Raw genomic sequence first — 24,222 nt, forward strand, 5'->3', positions numbered from 1 at the left:
CAGGTTATCAGCTTATGGTGCTTTGCCTGATCTAAATCGAGGATGAACCTTAGCGGTTGATGAAGGGATAAGATCTATTGATGGATCAAGATCTTAAGGCTTGAAATGAATTATCATTATCTGGTTTGATTATGTATAGTCTAGATCTGAATACTGATGCATGGGTTATTCTGTAAATGTTATGATTTGGGTATAACTGAAGTCTGTAATAGCTGCAAAATTATTTGCAGATGTATACGCGGGTTCGCTTTGGTAAAAGCATGTATACACGCTGGTTCGGTTCATCAGAGTAGCGTATACATTATGAAATATGATATCTGAATTTGTAGTTGGTTCTAGTGGTTGTTGCAGAGTTCTGGGTTCTACTTTGTGTTCTAGTGACTGTGTTTTGATGACAGGGCTTCAATGATTCAATTGTTGGGTGATTCAGGGATTGATGATTGAGTATTTAATGATTGGTTAATGCAATGGTTGTATTTCAGTGGTGATTGATTTTGAGCTTCAATGTTGTTGATGGGTCCAGTATGAAAATTGGATGAAACGTGGCCTTCATATTGTGGTGTTGTGTTCCAAGAGTATCCAGTCTGAAAATTTATGAAACGTGGTCCCTGGAGGAAGAGAGAAGGTTGTAGCCTTCTATAGGCTGACGCATATGTACTGGTAAACATATCGGCCAGTACAAGAGCCAAGGGGTTGGAGCTTCCTTCCAGTAGTAGCTGGAAAACGAGTGAAGGTTGGAGCCTTCAGTAGGCTGGCGCCTACATACTAGTAAACAAACCGGCTAGTACAAGAGCTAGGGGGTTGTAGCTCCCTTCCAGTAGAAGCTGGAGAATGAGAGAAGGTTGCAGCCTTCTGCAGGTGGGTGCCTGTGTATTGGTATGAGTCTGCACCAGTACAAGATTGTAAATAGGTTTTTCTTATATTAAAAGAAGACAGCAACAGGTGGTTTTTGTCCCGCAATGGGTTTCCACCTTAAATCTTGGTGTTCATGTGTTGTTCTTATGTGTGATGATATATTATTTTTTTACTACACCTGGTCACTGTTTATATGGTTAATGAAGTTCTGATGCACTGATTAAAGATCAACATTTGATGAATTACCTGAATCATAAGTTTTTTGGATATACACTAGTTGCCTTAAACACAGTTGCGTGTACACGCGAGTTCCCTTAACTGAAGTAGCAAATATAAATCTAATTATGGAAATGAGAAATCATTGACTTGCTAATACTGATTCACATCCCCCCCCTCCCTATCTTATTATTATTTCCAACAATTGGTATCAGAGCAATGGGACCCTATCATGATGTTGGTTAAGTCAATTACCATAAATTTTAATGAAATTATTCATTTTTAAATATTATTATTGATGCAAATTCCCAAATCATAAAGAGAACATGAACATATAACAAATGTACAACTAGTGTACTTTCGAAACAATGAATGAGAATGTCAAAGTGAAATGGGGGATGAACACTTAGGATGAGGTAGGAAGAACTTTGTGCTATCTTCGTTGCAAAGTTATTATTGAAGTAGAAACTCCCCATCAAGTTAGATGGGTAGTTGCAAGTGAAGATCTTGTCCCCAATGTTTTCGATGGCCTCATACTCAAATCATGTGAAGATATAAATGTGAATGTGACCAATGGAAAGGAAGGTGGGACTAACAATATAGTGCTCATTGAAATGATATAATCATGAGGAGGTTTGAGTGACTTAAGCTAACCAAGATTGGTGTTGTAAAATAATGAACAAATATCTCTAGGGTGGGTGGGTTATTTTACACATAACCCAAGTAAGTTTTTGTGATTTGATTGTTGGACCATGAGAATCATATTATAATAGTTTACTATTGTAATATTATAGTTTACTTTTTATGTTACATAGCTTTATATAAACATATGTGTTTTATTTTATCTTGTTCTTAATAATTTTGATCAATACATAATTCAACACTAACAATTTAATGAAGCACATAACTAAAACCACAATCCAAATTGTTAAATGTATGTTTCAAACCTCAAATCTCTACCAATTTGAGTTTGTGGATGCCATAGGTAGTTGGAGATGAGAACAATGACTACTTGGTATGTTGTCGCTTCAAATACATTGAAAATAACACAAACTCCTTCCTTTCCCTACATGTTCATTTGTGACTCCCTTCAAGCCATATCATGAACAAATTCAAACCAAACACTTTCTGCAAGAGAGAAAATTCAGTTATATATGTGAGTACAACACTTTGTAATAACTTATTATTCACGCTATCAAATTTATGAATATGTTTGATGAAAGAGTACAATGTTATAATTCTACACCACACCATACATTGTTTTAGGTCATTGTATATAAAAATTTATGATATGATTGTTGTTAACCACAAATATTTAAGTAACAAAAGTTTGGTGTAGTGATGATACTAGCTTCCGAGAAAATTGATTAAACATACTCACCCATTCACTCAAGAAAGTGTCAAAATTAGCTACAACCACATATGTTCCATATAAACTAAGACTCTAAGTGATTATGTTATGATCATTGTTCTCAAAAACAATCATAACATTGACTTTAAAGATAAAGATAAAGAAAAAACTAACAAATTAAATGTTAAACTATAATAAATATATTAATTATAAAACATTTCACAAGCACAATTAAGTAACGAAAAATAGCTTGTTTCCATTTACTTATCTAAATCAATAAAATTATACTTAAAATATCAAACAACGAACAACTCAATCAATAATATATTTATCACTACCACTTAAACCCATATCACATAAATTTATCAATAACCTATAAATAATAAATTTATCACCACCACTTAAACCCACATCACATAAATTTATCAATAACTTATAATGAATCTAATTGTCAACCCTAAAGTCCACATAACCATATCCAATGTCACATGGTTCGGGTTCAAATTTGGGTTCAACAATGATTAGATTCAATTTCAGTTTAGATTTTTTGATGAGGTTCACCATTAGGTTCATATATATATATATATAGATATATAGAATTATATGATAAAATAGTAGGAAATCAAAATCATTAAACATCAAAAATGTTATCACGAACATGGAAAATGCAAGGATAAATTACAAGTTTGAGTTGTGACATGAGGTTATGAGCTTTGATTTATGAACTTGATCAATAACTATGAAGTTCAATGAGGTTCATTGAACCTCAATTTTTTTTTTAAAGTTCGCCAAAATTCAAACCTCAAAATAAAAATTCGACGAACCTTATAACATAAACCATATCTACCCTTCTTCCTTATATAAACTAAATTATAAAAATCACACTAAAACATTCCCACTTTTCCTAAAGTTATGGAATACCCCACAACACCTTTCTAAACCAACATTTTAAAACGTTTGCATGGGCACCACATACCTTCAAGGACAATTTTAGGTCAGCAATTCACCTTTTAAAAAGGTGTTTCCCCTTTCATTTTCAAAATCGACGACAAGCCCTTTGCTTTTCAAAAGCATTATTATGGGCTCCACGAGGTGGGAATACAAGTGATTTGCTTATGATGGTTGAAGGATTTATTTCCAATTTTATAAAAGGAGTTTGTATTATGTTTATGTAATTTGCCTTATATATATACAGATAAAAGTTGCGGGGAAGAATAATAATAAATTTTTAAAATTAATTAAAATTGAATATATAATTTACATTTATAAAAAATTATATATATATATATATATATATATATATATATATATATAATAATAATAATGAATAATATAATTTATTAAATCTATTTTAAAATTAAATTTTAATTTAAATGATATATATTTAAAATATTATATAATATAATTTATATTAATTTTAAAATTTGATTTAGATGGAGGTTTTTTTTTAAATTTTATATATTATATTTTTATTTTTATTTTAATTAGAAATAAAGTTGATTTTATTTTTATCCTTGTATTTATATATCATGTATTAAAATCGATAAGAATTGTGAAATATTCAAATTTCTAAAAAATGATTATATTTGAAATTATATAAATTTAATTGTGTTTTTTTATTTTTTTTATATAATAAAAATAATTTAGTAAGGATCTTATGAAGTTGTTTAATTGGTGATCTTTATATTATGATATAAAGCAAGAAATTTAAAGTTCAAATTTTATAGGTTAAACTAATAAAAAAAATAATAATTTAGTTTGTATATATCATTTTTATTTATTATTCTGTAAGTTGTAATTCTCTTAACATTGAACCCAACCAGGTTTGAACATTGTTTAATTTTTTAATATATTAAATAATGTATTTATTATCTTATTTGTCTTTTTTCTTATGAAATACAAGTGTTAATTGGAAATATATATATATATATATATATATATATATATATATATATATATATATATATATATATAAATTAAAAAAATGTAATATTAAAAATATTTTTAAAAATGATGAAAAAGATGATAACAAAATAAATATATTTTTTTAAAAGGATAACAAGTTTGAAAGGTGTTGGTGTTTGTGTATTTTTATTTAAATTTCTGAAGAGTGAATAAATATAAATAACTCTAGGTACAATTTAGTTAAAGTTGCTTAAAATTTCTTATGATTTTAATTTTTAGTGAATAAAGAGAAGTATTTCCATGATTTTTATTAGATAAAATAAACACTTAATTTGATAGTATAAAAACTAAATTTATATTTTACAATTAAATTAGTTTAAGTGAATGTTAATAAAATATTTATATTTATTAATTTTAGGAAATTATTTGAGTTGTGTTCATGGTTAGAACAATAATCTTATTATAATCTCTCTCTCTTTTGAATAATTGAAGAAAAATTGGGTGTTTATTAAGTATGTTACTTTTTAATATATAAAGAGAAGCTAAATGTATTCTAAAGATCGGTTGAAAAATTTGCTATCACTTTCTTTTTTTCTTTTTTATGTGGATTCTCCATATTAAATAAAAGTAATATTATTACGTGTTTGAGTGGGTAATATTAACAAATTAAACTAAAAAAAAATTAATATATCATTAACTATATGATTAACTACCTCGTATAAAAAATTATTAAACAATAAATTTACATAGATCTATTTTGACCATATATTTTTTAATATTAAGAAATTTGTCCCTAAATTTTATTTGATCCTTCTTTACGTTGAAAATAACAACTCTCTCAACAACCTCTTTTATTAAATCATGTATCTACAATCTTATTTGCATTTTTGCTTGGTAAATTGGAAAAAAAAAATTAAAAATACAATAATAAAATATATTTCTTAAAATGATGAAAAAGATGTACAAAATTTATCCCTAAATTTTATTTAATCCCTCCTTATACTAACAACCCTTTTGACAATCTCCTTTATTAGAACCCCTTATTCTTTCCCCAATTTCCTTTATTAGAACCCCCTTATTAAAAATATATAGGATTTTTTTAATAGGTTGTCCTTCATTGTAGGAAGAGAAGTTACATGTTTTCTAAAAATAGGGTGGGATATATGTTATCACTTTCGTGAGTAAATTTTCTATCTTAAAAAAATAAGGTGGACAACATGTTATCACTTTCGTAAGTAAATTTTCTATCTTAAATAAAAATAATGTTATTATGTTCATTAATGGATAACATCAATAAATTTAAATTTAAATATTTAAATTTCATTAAAAAATTGTTACGTCATTAATTATATATATATAACATGTTGACATGTAGAAATAATATATAAAACATTAAATTTGTTTTTGCATATAAATATATATAACATTTTCACATGTAAACATAATATATAAAATATTAAATTTGAGTAGATCCATTTTAACTTTATATTTACTTCTAGTCTATATTTACATCTGGTTTTTAAATAAAAAGTTTATTTCTGAATTTTATTTCATCCAGTGTGAAGCCATCCAGGTTAAGAAAAATCTACCCTGTTCTTATTTAATTCATTTAAACCTTTTCTTTTGATTTTTTTATTTATTTTGATTTTATGTAAAAATGTAAATGACATGTTCCTGTTAGAGGATCAAATCTCTTGGCACTTCAAGTTTTGTATCAGTTAAACAACCTTACACTGAAGTTTAATTTAAACTAACGTTTGTGGCATGCATTTATCTTCCAATCCCCTTGGTAGAGCTTCTCAGTTGAAATCTCAGTATATCTGAAAACTACCTCAGTTAGACCCAAAGATTTAAATGCTTCAAACTGATTTAGCTGATTGTGCCTTCCTGAAATCTGCCTAAATCACACACAATGTATGGGATTTGAATCTCAGAAGATTGTTATGTATATATACATTTGGCGCGGTCCTTCCTTTTAATGCTGGCATTGTTTATTTACAGAAATACATTTTGCAGCCATTCTTCAGTAAAACGTTGGGTATTCTTGAACATTGGTATATGAGGACAGAAGGGCTTTAGAATTTCAGGGTTTAGCCTTGAGATACTATTGACTTCAGTTCAGCTTTTCGGCCATTGATACAGAGATGAGAGTTTACCCTGTTTAGAAGGAAGGAGGGTCAGAATTCAAAGGTTTTCTAGTCTGGAGTTTTGTAATTTTTTGCTGCAATGAGTTGTTCGAGGTTTATAAAATGTGTTACTGTTGGCGATGGAGCTGTTGGAAAGACTTGCATGTTGATTTGCTATACAACCAATAAGTTCCCCACTGTGAGTGCTAAGAACCCTCTTGTTTTCTGACTTTTGTTCTGATCTTTAAATGCAGTGTGGCTGAGAACCCTCTTGTTTTCTGACTTCTGTTCTGATCTTTAAATGCAGTGTGGCTGAGCTTAGATGCTTTGATTGGCTTTATGCATTCTGTTAGCTGTTTATTTAGGCTACAGGTTGTTTGTTAGAATGGATATGACTTGACCATGTAATTGGTTTATATAACTGTGTTGCAGGATTATGTACCCACTGTGTTTGATAATTTCAGCGTCAATGTGCTTGTTGGTGGCTCAACTATAAATTTGGGTCTCTGGGACACTGCAGGTAACACTTTTCAACCAACTTGCATCCTGACATCATTGAAATTGGAGTATTTTTAAATAAAAGCTTTTAATTCTGACCAGTTAATGGGGGCAAAAACTGGAATCTTTAAAATATTTTTGGTCTCATTTTATCTAACAAAATTAGTGCAAATTCAAGTGCCCTAAAAGTTTCTAGGGTGCTGAATCTACAGTCAAAAAACTAGTTTAAATAATGCAAATCAAAATTTCAAGTCACCTAAATTCGGATACCAAAAAATCCAAAAAATTATACTAAAAACAACTCCATTAATAAATCAAAATCATAATTAATGTTTTTGTTTCTGCATCATCATGTATAAATCATAAGCCTAAAAGATTGGCTGCTACCCAATTGCGCCAAAGTTAAGGTCTTTATTCCTTCAGCCTAGATCCTCAATTACTTCTTACATCAAACAAAAATCAGATCCTAACTTGGCCCAATTCATAGTTGCAATTTCGATCTATAAGTCTCAGAAGTCTCTAACCTAGCCCCAGTTTATACTTGCAATTTTGACCCATAAGTCTCAGGTCAGGTGACTTGGGTCTATTAAGGCATGTTTGAAAACAAGAAAACGACAAATTTTGTTTTTTCTAATAACCTGATTACAGAACAAAAAAGTCAACAACCTTCTCAACTGTCAGAATCAATGGCAATTTGTAATTACGACGATAGCAGGTTGTGGGCAAACGTCATCCATCTTTTAATCTCATGGCCGGGCAAAGGGTTGTGGTTATTTCTGGGAGGAAAAATTATATTTGTTATTCGAAATTAATTATCAAAATTAGAGTGATAGGGTATGTATATTTTTAGTAGATTTAGTAATCAAATCGCTGCGCAGAGGTGGATCTCTTGTCCCACAAACAAGTTTGGTTTGGCCGTAACTTTAAAATTGAATAATAATCATAATAATAATAATTCATCTATTCTTATAATAAATCCAAATATTCTGAATCTAGTGTTTCACATGCATCATTATTTGTCTATTTTCATAATTAAATCAAAATTTATTTTTATAATAAATCAAAGTGTTTTATATTTTAGTTATAAAGAGTAATAATGATTTGTTAATTTGTCTATTTGAGGGATGTTGTTATTAGGATTGTGTCTGACTCGGTCCAATTTAGATATTATTATCAAGATTGTGTGAGCCTCTAGACTCTGGATGACCAGTGAGATAATTTATAAGGCCAGAAATGACTTCTACCTTCAACTTCTCTCATAAACTTCAAATCAATAACATAATAGAAAAAATCCATACAAACTAACTAACTGATCTATATCTCATAAATAAATTTCTTTCATCTTAATATTAGTCTCGATACCCTGTAAAATAATTTTTAAAACCACACTCTCTTTAACTTTAAATCAATAACATAGTAAAAAATAAACCCCTTACAAACTAACTCATCTATACCCATAAATAAATTTCCTTCATCTTAATATTTTCCTCTCTATTGATATTTCTGATCTTTTTTTTTTTCCTTTTATCTCATAGACCAGTAGCTATAATATACTCCAAGCAGATTTAATGTTATCATACTAGTATGCAGTGCCATCTATGAGATAAATTACCTTTAACCGACTATCTTTAACCTATTAAAGGTTAAAATAATTTCTTTCTTTTATGTAATTTGAAATGAGTTTCGCTAAAAATATACATATGCAAAATCTAAACTTAATTTTTTCCAAATTTCCAAGTTAACTCCCAACTTGAATTTCTTTTAATGTCCAAGTCAACTCCTGTGTATTTTCTGAGTGTGAGTTCAGTACTCTTGACCTCACCGTGTGCTATTACGAGTCCAGTCTGGTGACTTTTGGGCCCACCGGCCGAGGCACTGGGTGACACCATGACTGAAGAGGGTGGTTGCTCATCCTCGCTTCTTTCGTCGGCCGATCAGCATCTTCGGGAGGTTTGTATAGAGACTTCGGCTCTAACCTGCTTTTGCATCGAATTTGACGAGTCAGAATAATGCAATCAGCTGTTTCAGGCTTGGTGGAGCTTTTGTCTTGCTCCCTGTGCTCCAATTCTGATGAGTTAGAATGATGCAATCAGCTGTTTCAGGTTGCATTGCTCCCTTTCTCAAATTCTGACGAATTGGACTGATGAAATCGGCTGTTTCAGGCTTTGTGGAACTTCTAATTTTGACCCCTTAGCTCAAAATTTGGATAATGCTTCAAGGGCATAACATTGATGTTCTGACTTGGAGAAAAATTAGAATCTTGTAAATCTTTTACTGATGAATTTTGTATATATTGGTTATGTCACTAAAGTCATAGCATCACTTAATTTTTTATCATGTATTTTTTCTTCATAGACTTTTTAGTTGTCTTATCAAGAAATTGAATTTTTTTGCTTCAGGTCAAGAAGACTATAATAGATTGAGGCCTCTTAGTTACCGCGGCACTGATGTATTTATCTTAGCATTTTCCTTGATCAGCGGGGCTAGCTATGAAAACGTCTCCAAGAAGGTAAATTTTCTATCCCAAATCTGTTTAAATTTATGCAGGGTACAGATCTGTTTTGTACATTTTGAATGAAGCTAATACATGGGAAATTAGGATATTATGTTTACATGGCTGTTCTGTTTCTTGGCAGTGGATGCCCGAGCTTAGACATTATGCTCCTGGAGTTCCAGTTGTTCTAGTTGGAACAAAATTAGGTTTGTAAATACACAAAAACTGTCGAACAGTTAACTTATTACTTCTCACTGAAAGAATTTCATCAGCATGTGATGTTCGTAGGTGAATTCCCTGATGACATCTCACAGTTCAAGCATTTACAAAAGCAGATTGAAAACATTCTCACCTCTGCTGCCTGCTCTGCATTTTATGAGACATATATCTAACTTGTCAGGCTGATTCAGTGGTGAATTTTATTCACAATGCAGATCTTCGTGAAGATAAGCGTTATTTGGCCGACAATCTGGGTACTACACCAATAACAACTGCACAGGTATGTTTGTTTCATTTTGCTTATTCTCGATATTCGATTGTCAGGTTGTTAATGATAAGGGCAATTCCAGTTTAGGTGAAGTTGCTTATATGTTCCCAATGTTTGGGATTTTAGCTTGCACAACTTTTGAATTTAGATGATGGACATGCTTAATAAAACTACATTTACACCCTACATGCTCCACGAAAAGATATGAAGGTCTCTGTTTATCTTCAGGGTGAGGAGTTGAGGAAACAGGTCGGTGCTGCTGCATACATAGAGTGCAGCTCAAAGACTCAACAGGTATACCATCTGATATGTGCCATGTTCATATTTGCCTTATGCCATGAAGTGTTGTCATCTAATTTCTGTTTATCTTCTCCAGTTTAATACTCTTAAATAGTGGTTGCCTGGTAGCTTCAAAACGTGTGCATTTTGTGCAAAGAAGTGACCTTTTTCTTAGTAAAAGATGCTTAAAGTGTTCCCAAAACTGGCCTCTTTTGGATGGATAATGTAAGTGTATCATCACAGTTATAATAATAATAAAAAACAACAGAAATCCCCTTTTTAACCTGGAAAAATTATATTAATGTACAAAAATTACCAAAGTAAATTCATAGGACTTCCAAATCCATCCAGAAAAACTAACATAAAGCAATGAGCTATATCATGTTTACCTTGTGTCTGCTATTGCCCTCTCAATCAGATAGTATGATAATCTTCAATCAGATAGTATGATAATAACAATATAACAATGAGCCATAACACCATAAAAGAACAGTGCATAACCTTAGGCATTTTCTTTGTGTTTTTAAATTTCTAATATCCCATGGGCATTGGATCTGTAACATCAATCTGTCGTTAACAAATCCGCGATACATATCATCAAATGCCAACATCGTTGACCACGAATATGACAAGGGTTCATCATCTAACACCCAGTTGATATTGAAATGGAGGGAAGGGAAATTTTGGCAAAGGATAGACCAGAGTTATTTGTCAGAGGGACTGCAACATTATCATTAACTGCTTTGTATAAGTTATGTCTAAGTTGCAGGAAATGTCTAATTTGGTCAAGTCTCAGGACTGAAACGCTTAGAAACCAGTTTCAGGACTGAAACTCTTAGAAACACCGATATTGAGATGGAGGGAAGGGAAATTTTGGCAAAGGATAGACCAGACTTATTTGTCAGAGGGACTGCAATATTATCATTAACTGATTTGTATAAGTTATGTCTAAGTTGCAGGAAATGTCTAATTTGGTCGAGTCCCAGGACTGAAATGCTTAGAAACCAGTTTCAGGACTGAAACTCTTAGAAACTCTGAGACAAGTATAAAAAGTATTTGAAATTTTTACCATGGTGAGTCCATAATTTGTTAGGAGAGGTCTAAGCCTAATAATTAGTAAGTCGGATATACTTGGAATTTATAATTTAGCAAGAATAGAAAAATATTCCATAAAATTTAAAATTGAGTAAAAAGATAACATCCCTTCGTGCGAATCACTCAACCTTCCACTAAAAAAGGGTTTAAAACATTATTGATAGTTTGATAAGACATTTCCAGAGAGTTTTTGTCATCTCCATTGATTTTGTTTCCACACGTTTTTTTAGAAGAGAACACACCTATAATAGGGGAGCAGGGAACCGATAAAAAATTATGACCCTGAATGTGCCCATGACATTTCTAAAACAAAACATAAATAGGAAATTGAGCTTCAAATAATGTCACCTTTGTCAGGTTTGCTTTGAAGTCTTCGGTTTGGAGTAGCAAAGCATAATGCGATTTTGGAGACTAACGCGGTCACGGATATCCATTTTCATTTTTAACTTTCTGATATGATTCAATGTTGTTCCTGGTTGCAGAATGTTAAAGCCGTGTTTGATTTGGCCATCAAAGTTGTCATGCAGCCACCAGTTCTCAAGGAAAAAAAGAAAAAGAAGAGAAAGTACCACAAGGCTTGTGCAATTTTATGAGTGTAGTGTTTGACTGGTTCGATTCAAGTCAATTTAACCTGACCTAGAGTGACATGCCAAAGGAGCCATATTCTAGAATATATTTCATATTGGTAGGCGAAGATTTCTTAATATTGTATTATATTCATAACTGAAAAACGGTTAAGAGGTTGACAATGCACAAACTATTTTTTTATGATAATAATATTAGGTTTTCATATATTATATGATGATGATGATGATGATGGTTAACGTCCGCTGAGACCAAATAATGATCTATCGGACCTAAAAAGACAAATTATTTATTTTGATTTAAGATTTTATTCCTATGCTCAAAAAGCTTGGAGAGAAGCCTCCCGAGTTCACTATAATTTTGGCATTGTAAAAGGCTAGGAAGGTCAGTATTGTAACAGAGGTTGTGAAATTGAGATCTAATGTGGTTGTAAGCAGGGCACTCTAAGAGGAAGTGGTTTTCATCCTCGATGCTCCTATTCTCACAAATATGGCAGATCCTTTCCATCCATGGTGTTTTAGGAACTGCCCAGCGGCCAGTTTGGCTATGGAGCTCATGAGAATTCGTTCTAATCTTTGCTATATTAATTTTCTTTTTTGAGCTAGTTAGAATAGAGAGATACTTTTGATCTTCAAGGGTGGGGTTGATGACCTTCTTATAATAACTTAATTTTCTTTTAGACGCTAAATCTTTCTCACACCACAATTTTTCTTTGAACTTAGAAGTAACAATATCTTTAATGTTATTTATGTTTTGCAAAGCATCATTCTCATTGATCTCCCAATAGTTTAACCAGGGCTTTGTGTCCTTATGCCATCCTCGGTTAAGCCTTAGGTGATTTTGGCTGGAATTTAAAGCTAGCTTAGGAAGTCTATGATTGTCTATGTTATTGAGCTTGTGCTTGTACATCAGAAACCTGAGCATAGCTAGGCTCTCAATAGAAGAAAAACCTGCTTCTATAAAGAGAATAGGATAGGGTGTATATATATATATATATTTAAGTTTTATAAAACAGTTATATATATTTTTAAGTTTTATAAAACAGTGAAATATTTATTGTTTCATATGAAAAAAGTATATACATATTAGTAGTATTTGTTATTTGTATTTACAAATTATTAATTTGTTTTTTCAATTTGTCATTAATAATATGGATATAAAATACTCTAGTTTGTAGTTTATATATATATTGAAGAAAGTTGAAATATTATAATGGTTTCTACACAATTTGAATTAATGATTAGATAAAAGTTAATTTTACATTAACCAACATCTTATTATTGAAGAGCAATATAATCTAAGAAACATAGAAAAATATAGTTTCAAAGCTTATGTTCACACTTTGGTTACAATTTAACAATCAAACTAAATCTTACTTTGACTTAAACATAAAGATATATTTCATAAATCTAATACATAAATTAACTAAATATCAAAAAGTCATAGACAAAGTCAAATAAATTGTTGGTGAGGTAAAACAAAGTTTGTGTACTTGGAAATGTAATGAGTCAACTTGATAATGTCAATTTGATTAGTTTTTTTATGAATCTATCATTAGATAAATATTAAAAATATTGTATTGACTCAACTTGCATTGTATGTATTATATATTAAATGTATGAATACTAGAAAGTAAAGTCACATGGAAGAAATGAGAATGCGTCATTGACTTGTTGGTTTGTAGATATTGTTTGTTTAAGTGAGAACTGAATGTTGTAAGTTTGGTTTGTTCTTAAGGAGCATTTTACTATATTATTTTGTTCTCCTTAATACTGCATTTGCTTATGGATACATTTTTTTTTAATGAGACTTTTAGATTACACTTTTTTGTTTGTCATTTATGAGATATTTACAAGTAGAAATAGTATAGTGAAATGTGAATTCCTATTTTCCATATTTAATAAAAACATATTAAAAGATATTATATTACCATTCTTTAAGCAAGATTGTATATAAGAATCTTCATTATGTAATCATCTGACTAAAACTATTTTTGATTCTTTCCAATTCCTCATATTAAAAATCAAATTTACATGTATCTAAATTCAATTTAAAATTTTTCATTATATAACCATTTGACTACATCCACCATTTCCATTACTCATAAAAAAAAAATCTAATTTACATTATAATATTACATTTTATAATTATTTTTAAATTCTATTTTTTGAACCTCGCACCTTTCAATTTTCACTTTTAATCTTTTAATCATATATTACAATTTTATTTTTTCCCTTTATTTTTTAATTATTAATTTTTAATTTAATTGAACTTTTTAAAATTTTCATCATCATTTACAACATTATTTTCTATTCTTATTTATACATTCTTCATATTAAAATATTCCCTGACTAAAATTTGCAAAACAGTACCTCAAGCAGAATAAATGTTACCAATGAAAAGTTATTTGGGTATCATGATAATATCTTTGTACCGTACAGGTTGTCTCCAATAGCTTTTTGTGGGGTTCTTGCAAGCAGCAAAGATGACATTCAGTCTCTCAAGCATGGCCCCATCTGGTCAACCTCTTCTTGTTTATACATTCTTCATATTAAAATATTCCCTAACTAAAATTTCGAAAACAATACTTCAAGCTGAATAAATCTTACAAATGAAAAGTTATATGGGTATCATGATAATATCATATATTTGTACCATTAAGGTGGTTTCCAATAAATTTTTGTGGGCTCTTGCAAGCAGCAAAAATGACATTCAGTCTCTTAATCATGGCCCCATATTGTCAACCTCTCTCAAAATCTCTGCCCAGTAATGGGTAAGTATGCATAAGTGTAAAATAATAATGATAGAATTTTTATGAGAATTACTAATTTGAAAAAATGAAACTTTATAATTTATCAAATTGTGAATATGTTATTTTTTTCATTCGTGAATTTTTAATAAAATATTATTAATAATTTTTTTTTTAATTATTATTATTATTTTTATATTTATAAAAAAATTATTTTATTTATTTAAGAAAATATTTTTTTTAATTATTTATAATTTTTTATAAGTATTTTTTATTTAAAAAGTTACTTTAAAATATTAAATAATATATTATTAATAAAGAATTTAATCACAATGTAATGCCAAAACATTTTTTTTTCATTGGCTTGTTGATTTGTATGAATGAATAAATAAGGCATAGACTTGAATAGAAAGGCAATGTGAGAATGTGGTAGTTACAAAAAGTTTTTTTGAGAACTTAAAGAGATTGATATTTTTTGGAAGTGTTATGTATTAATCAATAGGTTTTGCTCCACGTCATTATTGGTATATTGTTGAAATATGTAATAGTTAGTTGAGGAAGTTTTTTGAAAATCTAAGGAGATTAATATTTTTGGGAAGTGCTATGTGTGATTGTGTTTCTCTTAAACTACTTTCATTACCATTCATGTGTTGTCCAAAATCTAAAAATACTTTCATTATCATTCATATGTTATCTAACATATGTAATTGGTGTATGAGACCCCCTCGTTGGTTGGACACGAGAATCCAAGGAGACTAATATACTTGGGAGGTGTTATGTGTGATGTGTTTCAATAAAAATACTTTCATTACCATCATATATTGTCCAGAATATATAATTGATTTATGAGACCCCCTTGTTTGTGGGACAAGGTACTTGTCTCCACTAAAGCCTATAAATACATACATACTCTACTCCCTCTAAATTTGAACATGTAACCTCTTAGTAAGCCCACTAATGCACTTATTATATAAAACATTAATGATACATGCGTGTATATGATAATAAGAATTCAAAATATATAATAAAGACTTGATATTTATTGTCGCTTACCATGGTATAGATGATAATAAGAATTTTAGCATTTATATGTAGTTCTCCTTCTAGTTGTTTTTAAGTTTTTCTTTCTAATAAATATTCATCCTAAACAAGTGTAATCAATTAATCCTCCCCAAGATTGAGCACCCATTTTCTTAGAATGCCTTTGATTTGATACTCCTAAACATGATGTTGTATCTATATATATATATATATATATATATGATTTTTTTGGTTTAGATTTTTATATATGGTTTTAATGTGTGTTTAATATTATAACTAATTTTAGCAAAATTGTTCATTACCCACTGGGTTGAGGAACAACAAAGTTTACATTTCATATTTTTAGCATATTTAATTAGAAATAATGTGTACATTTCAGAATAAATATTTTTATATTATTATCATCAATATTAGATTATCTATGCATATGCAAACAATCAACATATTATGCAAGATATTTAATATAGATCTTCATCATTGGATAATATATTATTAGCACTATATGTTTCACTAGAAGGAATTATGGCATTTGAATTTCCACTTTAACTCAAGTTTGATACACATGTTGATCTTTGAGTAAATAAAATGTAATGAAGATAACCATAGGGTTTAGAAATCATTACAGAGAGAGATTCACTGGACTCATGCCTTCACACCTTCACCATCACAAGTAAAGACTTCATTTCTTTAGTAGATGCAACAAGAAATAGTGTGTGCAAGTCATAATTAATATTTTTATCATCAATATTATGATTATGTATGTATACGAAAACAATCAACATATTGTATATGATATTTAAGATAGTGTTTTAGTAGCTACAACAACCCCCATTAATTCCTCATATAATCAAAAGGATTATGATTCAACTTGCAAAACTTGATTAACTTTCCCCAAGTTGAGATTAACCTTTTGTGGCCCCTAAGACCCCTTTAAAAGGAGTTTGAGAATGAAGGAACATTATTCCGCAACCCAACAATACAGAGGGGCATTGTTGGTTAGTTTGGTCATATAGGGGGCCACTAATGGTTAGTCTAGCGATAGAGTCACTTCAATAGCTCCTTAGGCCAATCAAATGACACTCAGGTAAAAGATCTTAACTCATGTTTTTTCTTGTATACTTGCTTTTTGAGCTTTGTATCGCTCTAATCAGCCTCATGCCAATGATATAGCTTTTGGAAATGACTTAACTTCAGTTACTTTCTTGATTTTTTTCTTTTTCAAGTTATTGTATCACTCCACTAAGCCTTATCCAAGTGATATATTGCTCCTCTTACCCTAAAACTAATGACGCTACTTCATTTTTTTGACTTGAAAGCCACTATATAGCATATGAGCTTCAATGTATCACCCCCTTGAGCCTTTACTCAATGTTGTATCACTATACCAAGCATCAAGCAAGAGATATGATCCCAAAACATGGTTTTAAACTCATCTTATGGCTATGTCACCCTGTTTCACTCCACTGATGGATAGTGTAGCAATATATCGCTCCATTGATAGGTAGTGTAGTGATATATCACTCCACTGTGCATTAAGGTAATGGCATACTTTGATTTTTTTTGCTTAAGCTTATCTTGTGACCTTGTTATCTTAGTGTATCACATCTTGAAGGAATATGTAGTGACACTTTGTCTCACTAAGCACTAAGATAGTAATACATCGTCCCATTGAAGGTAAAATTAATGGTATGTTATTTCTTTTTGGAGTTTCTTCCACACATGACACCTCACTCTTATATTTTTTCATGTATCGTTGACTTAAATACTAGTGAAAGTAAAGTTAAAAAGGCATTTATTGAGGGAATTAATCCACCTAAGCCTCATGAAAACTCTTTAAAAGGACCCATACCACTCTCTTTTCCTCACGTCGCTTGGCTCTAGGGAGTAAAGCACTTCATTTACAAAGTAATACACTTAAGCTAGCTTAATTTATGTACATAACTAATCATGCCCATTAAAATTCATATTTGTCTTGTTAGTTTATTTTATGAATGATTGTCTACTTAGTCTTGTATTTTCTTTCTTTAGAACACTCCTTCACCCCATTTTCATTCATTTAATGAACTTTTTTAGTGTCCCCTTCCAAGAATATGGTTGTATTGGCTCTCTCTTCATTGACATAGTATTCTCAAGCTTCCAACACACTTAGAAGGAGTTGTAGTACCTTGACATATCCAAAGAGAGCATCATCAACATGAGAGGAAGGCCCTCATGACTGTAGAGTCGTTAATATACCATTATTATTGTCACTTGTGAACGTTTATTTCACCCATTTCTACCATTCTTCATCATGCCATTTATTATAATTTATCATTTAAATCCATTTTATTAATTATTTATGCTCTCATGAATAAATATTATTTATTCTCCTTTATTTCTAATAAATTGATTATTATGCATTATTTTACCAATGATAGTGCTAATAAGTTGGTTATAACATTATTCACCATTTTTAGCCTCCAAGGTAACTTCCAGATTGAAGATTTGATTTGTAAATCTGCCAACTCAGAAATTCGCTGGTTTAAGGAGTGACAGTTTTGCGGTTAAGATTCTGAGCAAATGAAGACGAATTTGGAAAATCCGGAACATGGGTTTTGTCCAGAACGGGCCCAATTATCTTCATTGAGAACAGTTTGCCCAAATTCGGCTTGTACAGGGAGAAACGCAGGGTTCTTTGAGCATGATTTTCTGAGATTCGCTGTTGCGGCCGCCCTCCAAATCTTAGCTGCAAACCCAAATCCGCCTTGTTCTTGTTGATCAATGGGTTAGAATCAACCTAAATTTGTAAGAGAAATCATGATTGTAATTATCTATGCTCTGATCTTTCTCTATTTAATGAAACCAAAGATCAGAGGGCGAAGGAAGAGGACGATTGTTGTTGTAATTATAAGTTTCAGAACAACTTTGATCATGGAGTCTTGTTGAGACCTGATTTTGTATACTTTTGTTAATGCAATCAATATAAAGGACTTGGTGTTCAATTCGTCCCTGCATCTGAAGTAAGTTACGGCGGTGCCATTGGAAGCTACGGGCCCAGCTCCAACGGACACTTGCCGTTGTATTGTTATACGGTAAATTGTGTGTGGTTTGTTTATTTCCATTATTTAAGTAATCTGATGTATTTGTTATATGCTGTTCCACGCTCTGTTACGACTAATCCATTAATGGTTTCATTCAGCAAGTTTATGTAAGTGACTCTATGTTGCGTAATGAATCTTTTCGGAGTTGATTACATGTTCACTATTTAAACCGATTGTTTCTGTTACAGAGCTTTCATATTAAATATTGCTATTGGATTCATTTTGAACTCTTATTCGTGGGAACTCGAAAGTAATATTATTTCATTTGGAAACAGAAGTCATGTTCTTTGGAAACATCAGATTGCTATAATAAGTATGTTGTGTATATATGATTGACGATTTGCTGTTCCATTTGATTAAACTGTCTACTTGTACAAAAGATTGCTCTTTCTTTGTATGTAAGTTGATGCCGAGAATTGAGAGTGTTGAACTCGCGAGATTTAGTTTCTTTCCTGCCGTTCCTTTTTACTGTTGTTCCATTTCTGAATTTCCATTCCATTCTGCTTTCTTGTTGTTCCTTTTTACTTGCATTCATTGGTTTCGAGTGTGGGAGGAGGATCAAGGCTGTCGTGAGACACAACAGACGCTATTATGCTCCCAGATCCATGATCCATACTCTAATTCATTTTCCTTCATCAATTTCTAGAGGAATGAGTTATTGCTACTATATCCTCGATTGATGGTTATTTGAATGAATGATTTAGTTTAGAACATTTCAGTTTCTTGCTTTAGATTTTGTTTCCAGCTTTCATTTACTTTTGGGTTTTAAGCACTATACTGCGAAACATTACTCTTAAGTAAATAGCCGCCTCAGACAGAGTACACTCTTGAAATAAAAAGTCGTCCCTAGGTTGACAATTAATGTGAGGTAATTAGGAGTTTAAAAGACACCTTTTTATCGCTCCACATTTTGGCGCCGTTGCCGGGGAGAGTGTAGCTATTTCTAAAGAGTAGTGTGAATCTGATGAGTGCCTGTTAGGGAAGAGTTGGATTTTAAAAACGGAAGGTAAGAACCTGCGTACGGAGCATGTAAAAGCCCTGCTCCACTGTCCGCTTTCCTAACAGATTTGCTCTTGCTTTATTGTGTAGAAGTAGATGTTTGATTTTTTTTTTTTTGAATGACTTGAAAAAAAAAATAGAAATTTTGAAAAATAAATCACATTATTTCACTCAAGTGGTGATGTAAGCACCACCCATTTCACTAACTAATTGACATGAACATTTGAAGAAGGAGCCTTGAAGAAACACATGAAGAACATCTTCTATTATGGTAAGAAATGGCTCACGTTTCTACTTTTGAATTTCCTATCAAAGATCTAGGAGTGACACAAATGCACATAATTCCCCCATCTTTACCAAATTTTCATGGTTTAGCAAATGAAGATTCACATACATTTATGTTTGAGTTTGAAATACTTTGTAGAGGATATGATTATTGTACTAATGATCAAAGATTGAAAGTGTTTCCTCTTACTCTAAAAGGAGCAGCTCTCCGATGGTTCATGAGCCTAGGTGGGAATTGCATCCAATCATGGGAGGACATGAAGAACATATTCTTGAAGAAGTACCAAGACTATTGTAAAGCCAATGAAGATATTTTCGATATGATACAAGGGGAGGATGAAAATTTGGAGGACTATGTAGATCGATTTCAATACAACCTTCAAAAATCAAAATATAAGCATTTGGAGAAAGAGATCTTAAAAACACTCATTCTTAAAGGAATCAAAGATGAATGTTTAGAAATCTTAAATCTGATAGGAAAAGGTGATGTTTTTCAGTTATCATATGATGATGTTTGTGAGTTGTGCATAAGGTATTCAAGAGGAATCTCCAAGGCTGGTAAAAATTCTAGAGATGTTTTTTCTTTGTTCTCCAAATCAGCTACAAGAATAGGAGACATAAGAGCTGAAATCAATGTGTTATTTGAAAATTTTAAAGTTGATTTTATTAGCTCTCTAAATGAAAAATTGGATGTTTTGCAGGTTCATAAAAATGAAGAATTTGATGAAATGTTTTGTTCTCATGACCGAAAGGAGCATTTCATAGATACTCACTCTTCCTTATCTACGATGGAAGTAGCATATCAAAGAGGTGAGGAAGCTGCAACAAGGCCTACAGGTATGGTTCAAAACGCTTTTTCTCCATTGTCATACTTGCATAATCCATTATGGAATGCTAATGTGTTAGGGCAGCCATGTCAATTTCAATATAACCACCTATCTTGTTTACAAGTTGGGCATGGTTCATCTTATGATGGCATGACTACTCTCCCTCATCTTGTAGCACAAGCACATTCTCCATATTCTCCACCAGCTCTTTCACAACACCTTGTTTGCTCCTCAAAACCATTCACACAACCCAATCAGCCACATCATCAAAATGCTCCATTCCATACACATTTTCCTACTCAACTAATTCCACACCCTCACCATAATAAACCAGTACAACATGCTTACAATGTTGAGCTGGCAAATTTACCCACAAATTTACCCACCCTTCCCACCCATTCTATCTCACATGTGTTATTAGAGAAAACCTACAATGAGATTCAGAATGTTTCAAATGCAAAAATTGTAGAAGCTATGGAAGAAAGTGAGGTTTCTTTTACTATGCATCAACAAGCTATTTTAAAAGACCAAGAACTTCATGGTATGATGGCTATGGGAAATCAAGAAAGTAAAAGATATATTGAAGATTGGTTTCACTCCATCACTTGTTTGCAACATCACTCTGTGCTTCAACAATTTTTGATATCATTTTTTCAAGGGAAGCCACCTTCTCATACCCTAATTTTCATTAACATCCATTTTTCAAATTTGGGTATGCGTATACATGAAGTCTTATTTCGAAAATGGCTTCACTGGAAGTACTCATACACGTAGTCATATTCATCCTTCAATCAAAGTAGGTTAGTGAATAAAATAAAACAAAATAAGGACATAAATAAGTGCATTTTGTTCTTTTGTAAAACTAGGGTTTTTGTTGCAACATGCTATGCAAATCAACATCGGTGATAATTTTTTTTTTTATATAATTTGTGTATGTAGATGAATCATAATAGAAATAATAAGTTCTACAAACACTCATTTTCATTTTTATCACCAATTTGAAAAAATGCTTGAATTTCATTTTTTTGGCTTGCGGGCTTGATGAACTTTCTGGAAAAACAGTCGGGACAGTCATGTTTTGAGGGACCAAAAATGAATATTTTTAAAACCTGTTTCTATTCTAGGTAGCCCTTGATGTCTACTTTCTAACCCAATTTGAATCACTCAATTTGGATTTGAAACGAAAAAGTTAGAACCAAAACATTGACAGGGTGTCTAGCAGGCAGCTCAGGAACAGAGTTGGGACAGTCAGTTTTTGGAGGCCTAAATGACCATATTTTTAAAACCTGTTTCAATCCTAAGTAGCCCTTGATGTCTACTTTCCAATTCAATTTGAATCACTCAATTTGGATTTGAAACGAAAAAGTTAGAGCCAAAACATTGACCGGATGTCTAGCGGGCAACTCAGGAACAGAGTTGGGACAGTCAGTTTTTGGAGGCCTAAATGAATGAATTTTTAAAACCTGTTTCTATGGTAGGTTCCCCTATGAATATAGTTTATAATGCAATTGGAATCATTCATTTTCGATATCGTATGGGGAAGTTATGATCAAAATACTGACTGTCTATCGTAAATCAGCACCCTTAAAACTATGTCTTTCCAGCTGTTCCTTAAAGTATTTGACCTATCAATTCTTCTTGTCTTAAAAACCTGTTTCTATTGGAGATCAATAAATGAATCTATTTTCATTTCCAATTTGAATCATTCGAATCCGACATCAAACGAAAAAGTTATGCTTGAAATATCAACTGTTGGTCTAAGCCGGGTAATCGAAAATGACTCTATTATGCAGGTTGTTCTAAACAAATTTGACATATCATATGATTGAAATTTTAAAACCTGTTTCTACTGGAGATAAACCTTTGATTTAGCTCTCATTTGGCTTTGGAATCACTCAATTTGGACGAAAAACAAAGAAGTTGTGATTAAAACAATGCTGGTTAGTATGGTCGACCACTGCTCTCCCGCAGGTAACAAATAAATTTTACTTTGTTATTTTCTCTATGGATTTGTTATACAGAATAACTACTTGCTGTTTTTTGCATAATTCTTGGATTAGGGGAGCCCGATCACCTCTCTTTATCCATGATTTAATGTTTTATTGCAGGTAGATACTCGTTTTTTGCAGGTCCTGGGAAAATAAAGAAGGTCAACTTATGGACGAGTGATTTTTCAAAGAAATTTTTATAAAACAAAGGAATTTTATCCAAATCATTACCCAACGGATTCATAATAGAACAGATGAAGAATTGATTTCAATTTCAAAATTCATAACTTGTCACTGCTGCCAAAACATTTTTCAAATAGATCTTTTTTTGACATAACATCATAGCTGTTGCAACTCAATTTATTTATTTATATACTGCTTTTTGTTGTTTCTTTTCTAATTTCTCTTATATTTTGTGTTTCAGGTGTTGCTTCATTCAAAGTGCAACTCATCCTCAGCATCAATGCAGTGAACAGCTAATTCATTCTTTGCGTGTTTTTGCTATTTTTGTTGTTCCTTTTCGAAATGGAACAGCATTTGTGTGATTTTGCTGTTCCTTTTCGAAATGGAACAACACTTGTGTGACTTTGCTGTTCCTTTTCCAAAAGGAACAGCACTTGCATGTTTTTGCTGTTCCTTTTCGAAATGGAACAACATTCGTGTGTTTTTGCTGTTCCTTTTCGAAATGGAACAGCATTTGTGTGATTTTGCTGTTCCTTTTCAAAAGGAACAACACTTGCGTGTTTTTGTTGTTCCTTTGCAAAGAAGGAACAACACTTGTGTGTTTTTGCTGTCCCATTTCGAAATGGAACAACATTCGTGTGTTTTTGCTGTTCCTTTTCGAAATAGAACAACATTTGTGTGATTTTGCTGTTCCTTTTCAAAAGGAACAACACTTGCGTGTTTTTGCTGTTCCTTTGCGAAAAAGGAACAGCACTTGTGTGTTTTTGCTGTTCCTTTTCGAAATGGAACAGCACTTGTGTGTTTTTGCTGTTCCTTTTCGAAATGGAACAGCACTTGTGTGTTTTTGCTGTTCCATTTCGAAATGGAACAGCATTTGTGTGTTTTTGCTGTTCCTTTTCGAAATGGAACAGCATTTGTGTGTTTTTGCTGTTCCTTTTCGAAACGGAACAACATTTGTGTGATTTTGCTGTTCCTTTGTGTGATTTTGCTGTTCCTTTTCGAAATGGAACAGCATTTGTGTGTTTTTGCTGTTCCTTTTCGAAATGGAACAGCATTTGTGTGTTTTTGCTGTTCCTTTTCGAAATGGAACAACACTTGTGTGATTTTGCTGTTCCTTTTCGAAAAGGAACAACACTTGCGTGTTTTTTGCTGTTCCTTTGCGAAGAGGAACAACACGTG

The 24,222-nt window shown here is 31.5% G+C and overlaps 1 protein-coding gene across 1 annotated transcript; it reads left to right on the forward strand.

Moving 5' to 3' along the window:
* The first annotated feature begins 6,039 nt into the window (after positions 1–6,039).
* On the forward strand, positions 6,040–12,052 carry LOC149138946 (rac-like GTP-binding protein 5). The gene is made up of 7 exons (XM_089453231.1): positions 6,040–6,652; positions 6,886–6,973; positions 9,351–9,460; positions 9,588–9,651; positions 9,880–9,944; positions 10,161–10,226; positions 11,789–12,052. Exons 1-7 carry the CDS (start codon positions 6,554–6,556, stop codon positions 11,897–11,899), a joined length of 603 nt encoding a protein of 200 aa, XP_089309357.1. The 5' UTR covers positions 6,040–6,553; the 3' UTR covers positions 11,900–12,052.
* The last annotated feature ends 12,170 nt before the right edge of the window (positions 12,053–24,222 follow it).

This window comes from Pinus tabuliformis, chromosome X, assembly GCF_031772625.1.
Source record: "Pinus tabuliformis cultivar Carrire ecotype Pingquan chromosome X, CPIR1, whole genome shotgun sequence".
Lineage (NCBI taxonomy): Eukaryota > Viridiplantae > Streptophyta > Pinopsida > Pinales > Pinaceae > Pinus > Pinus tabuliformis.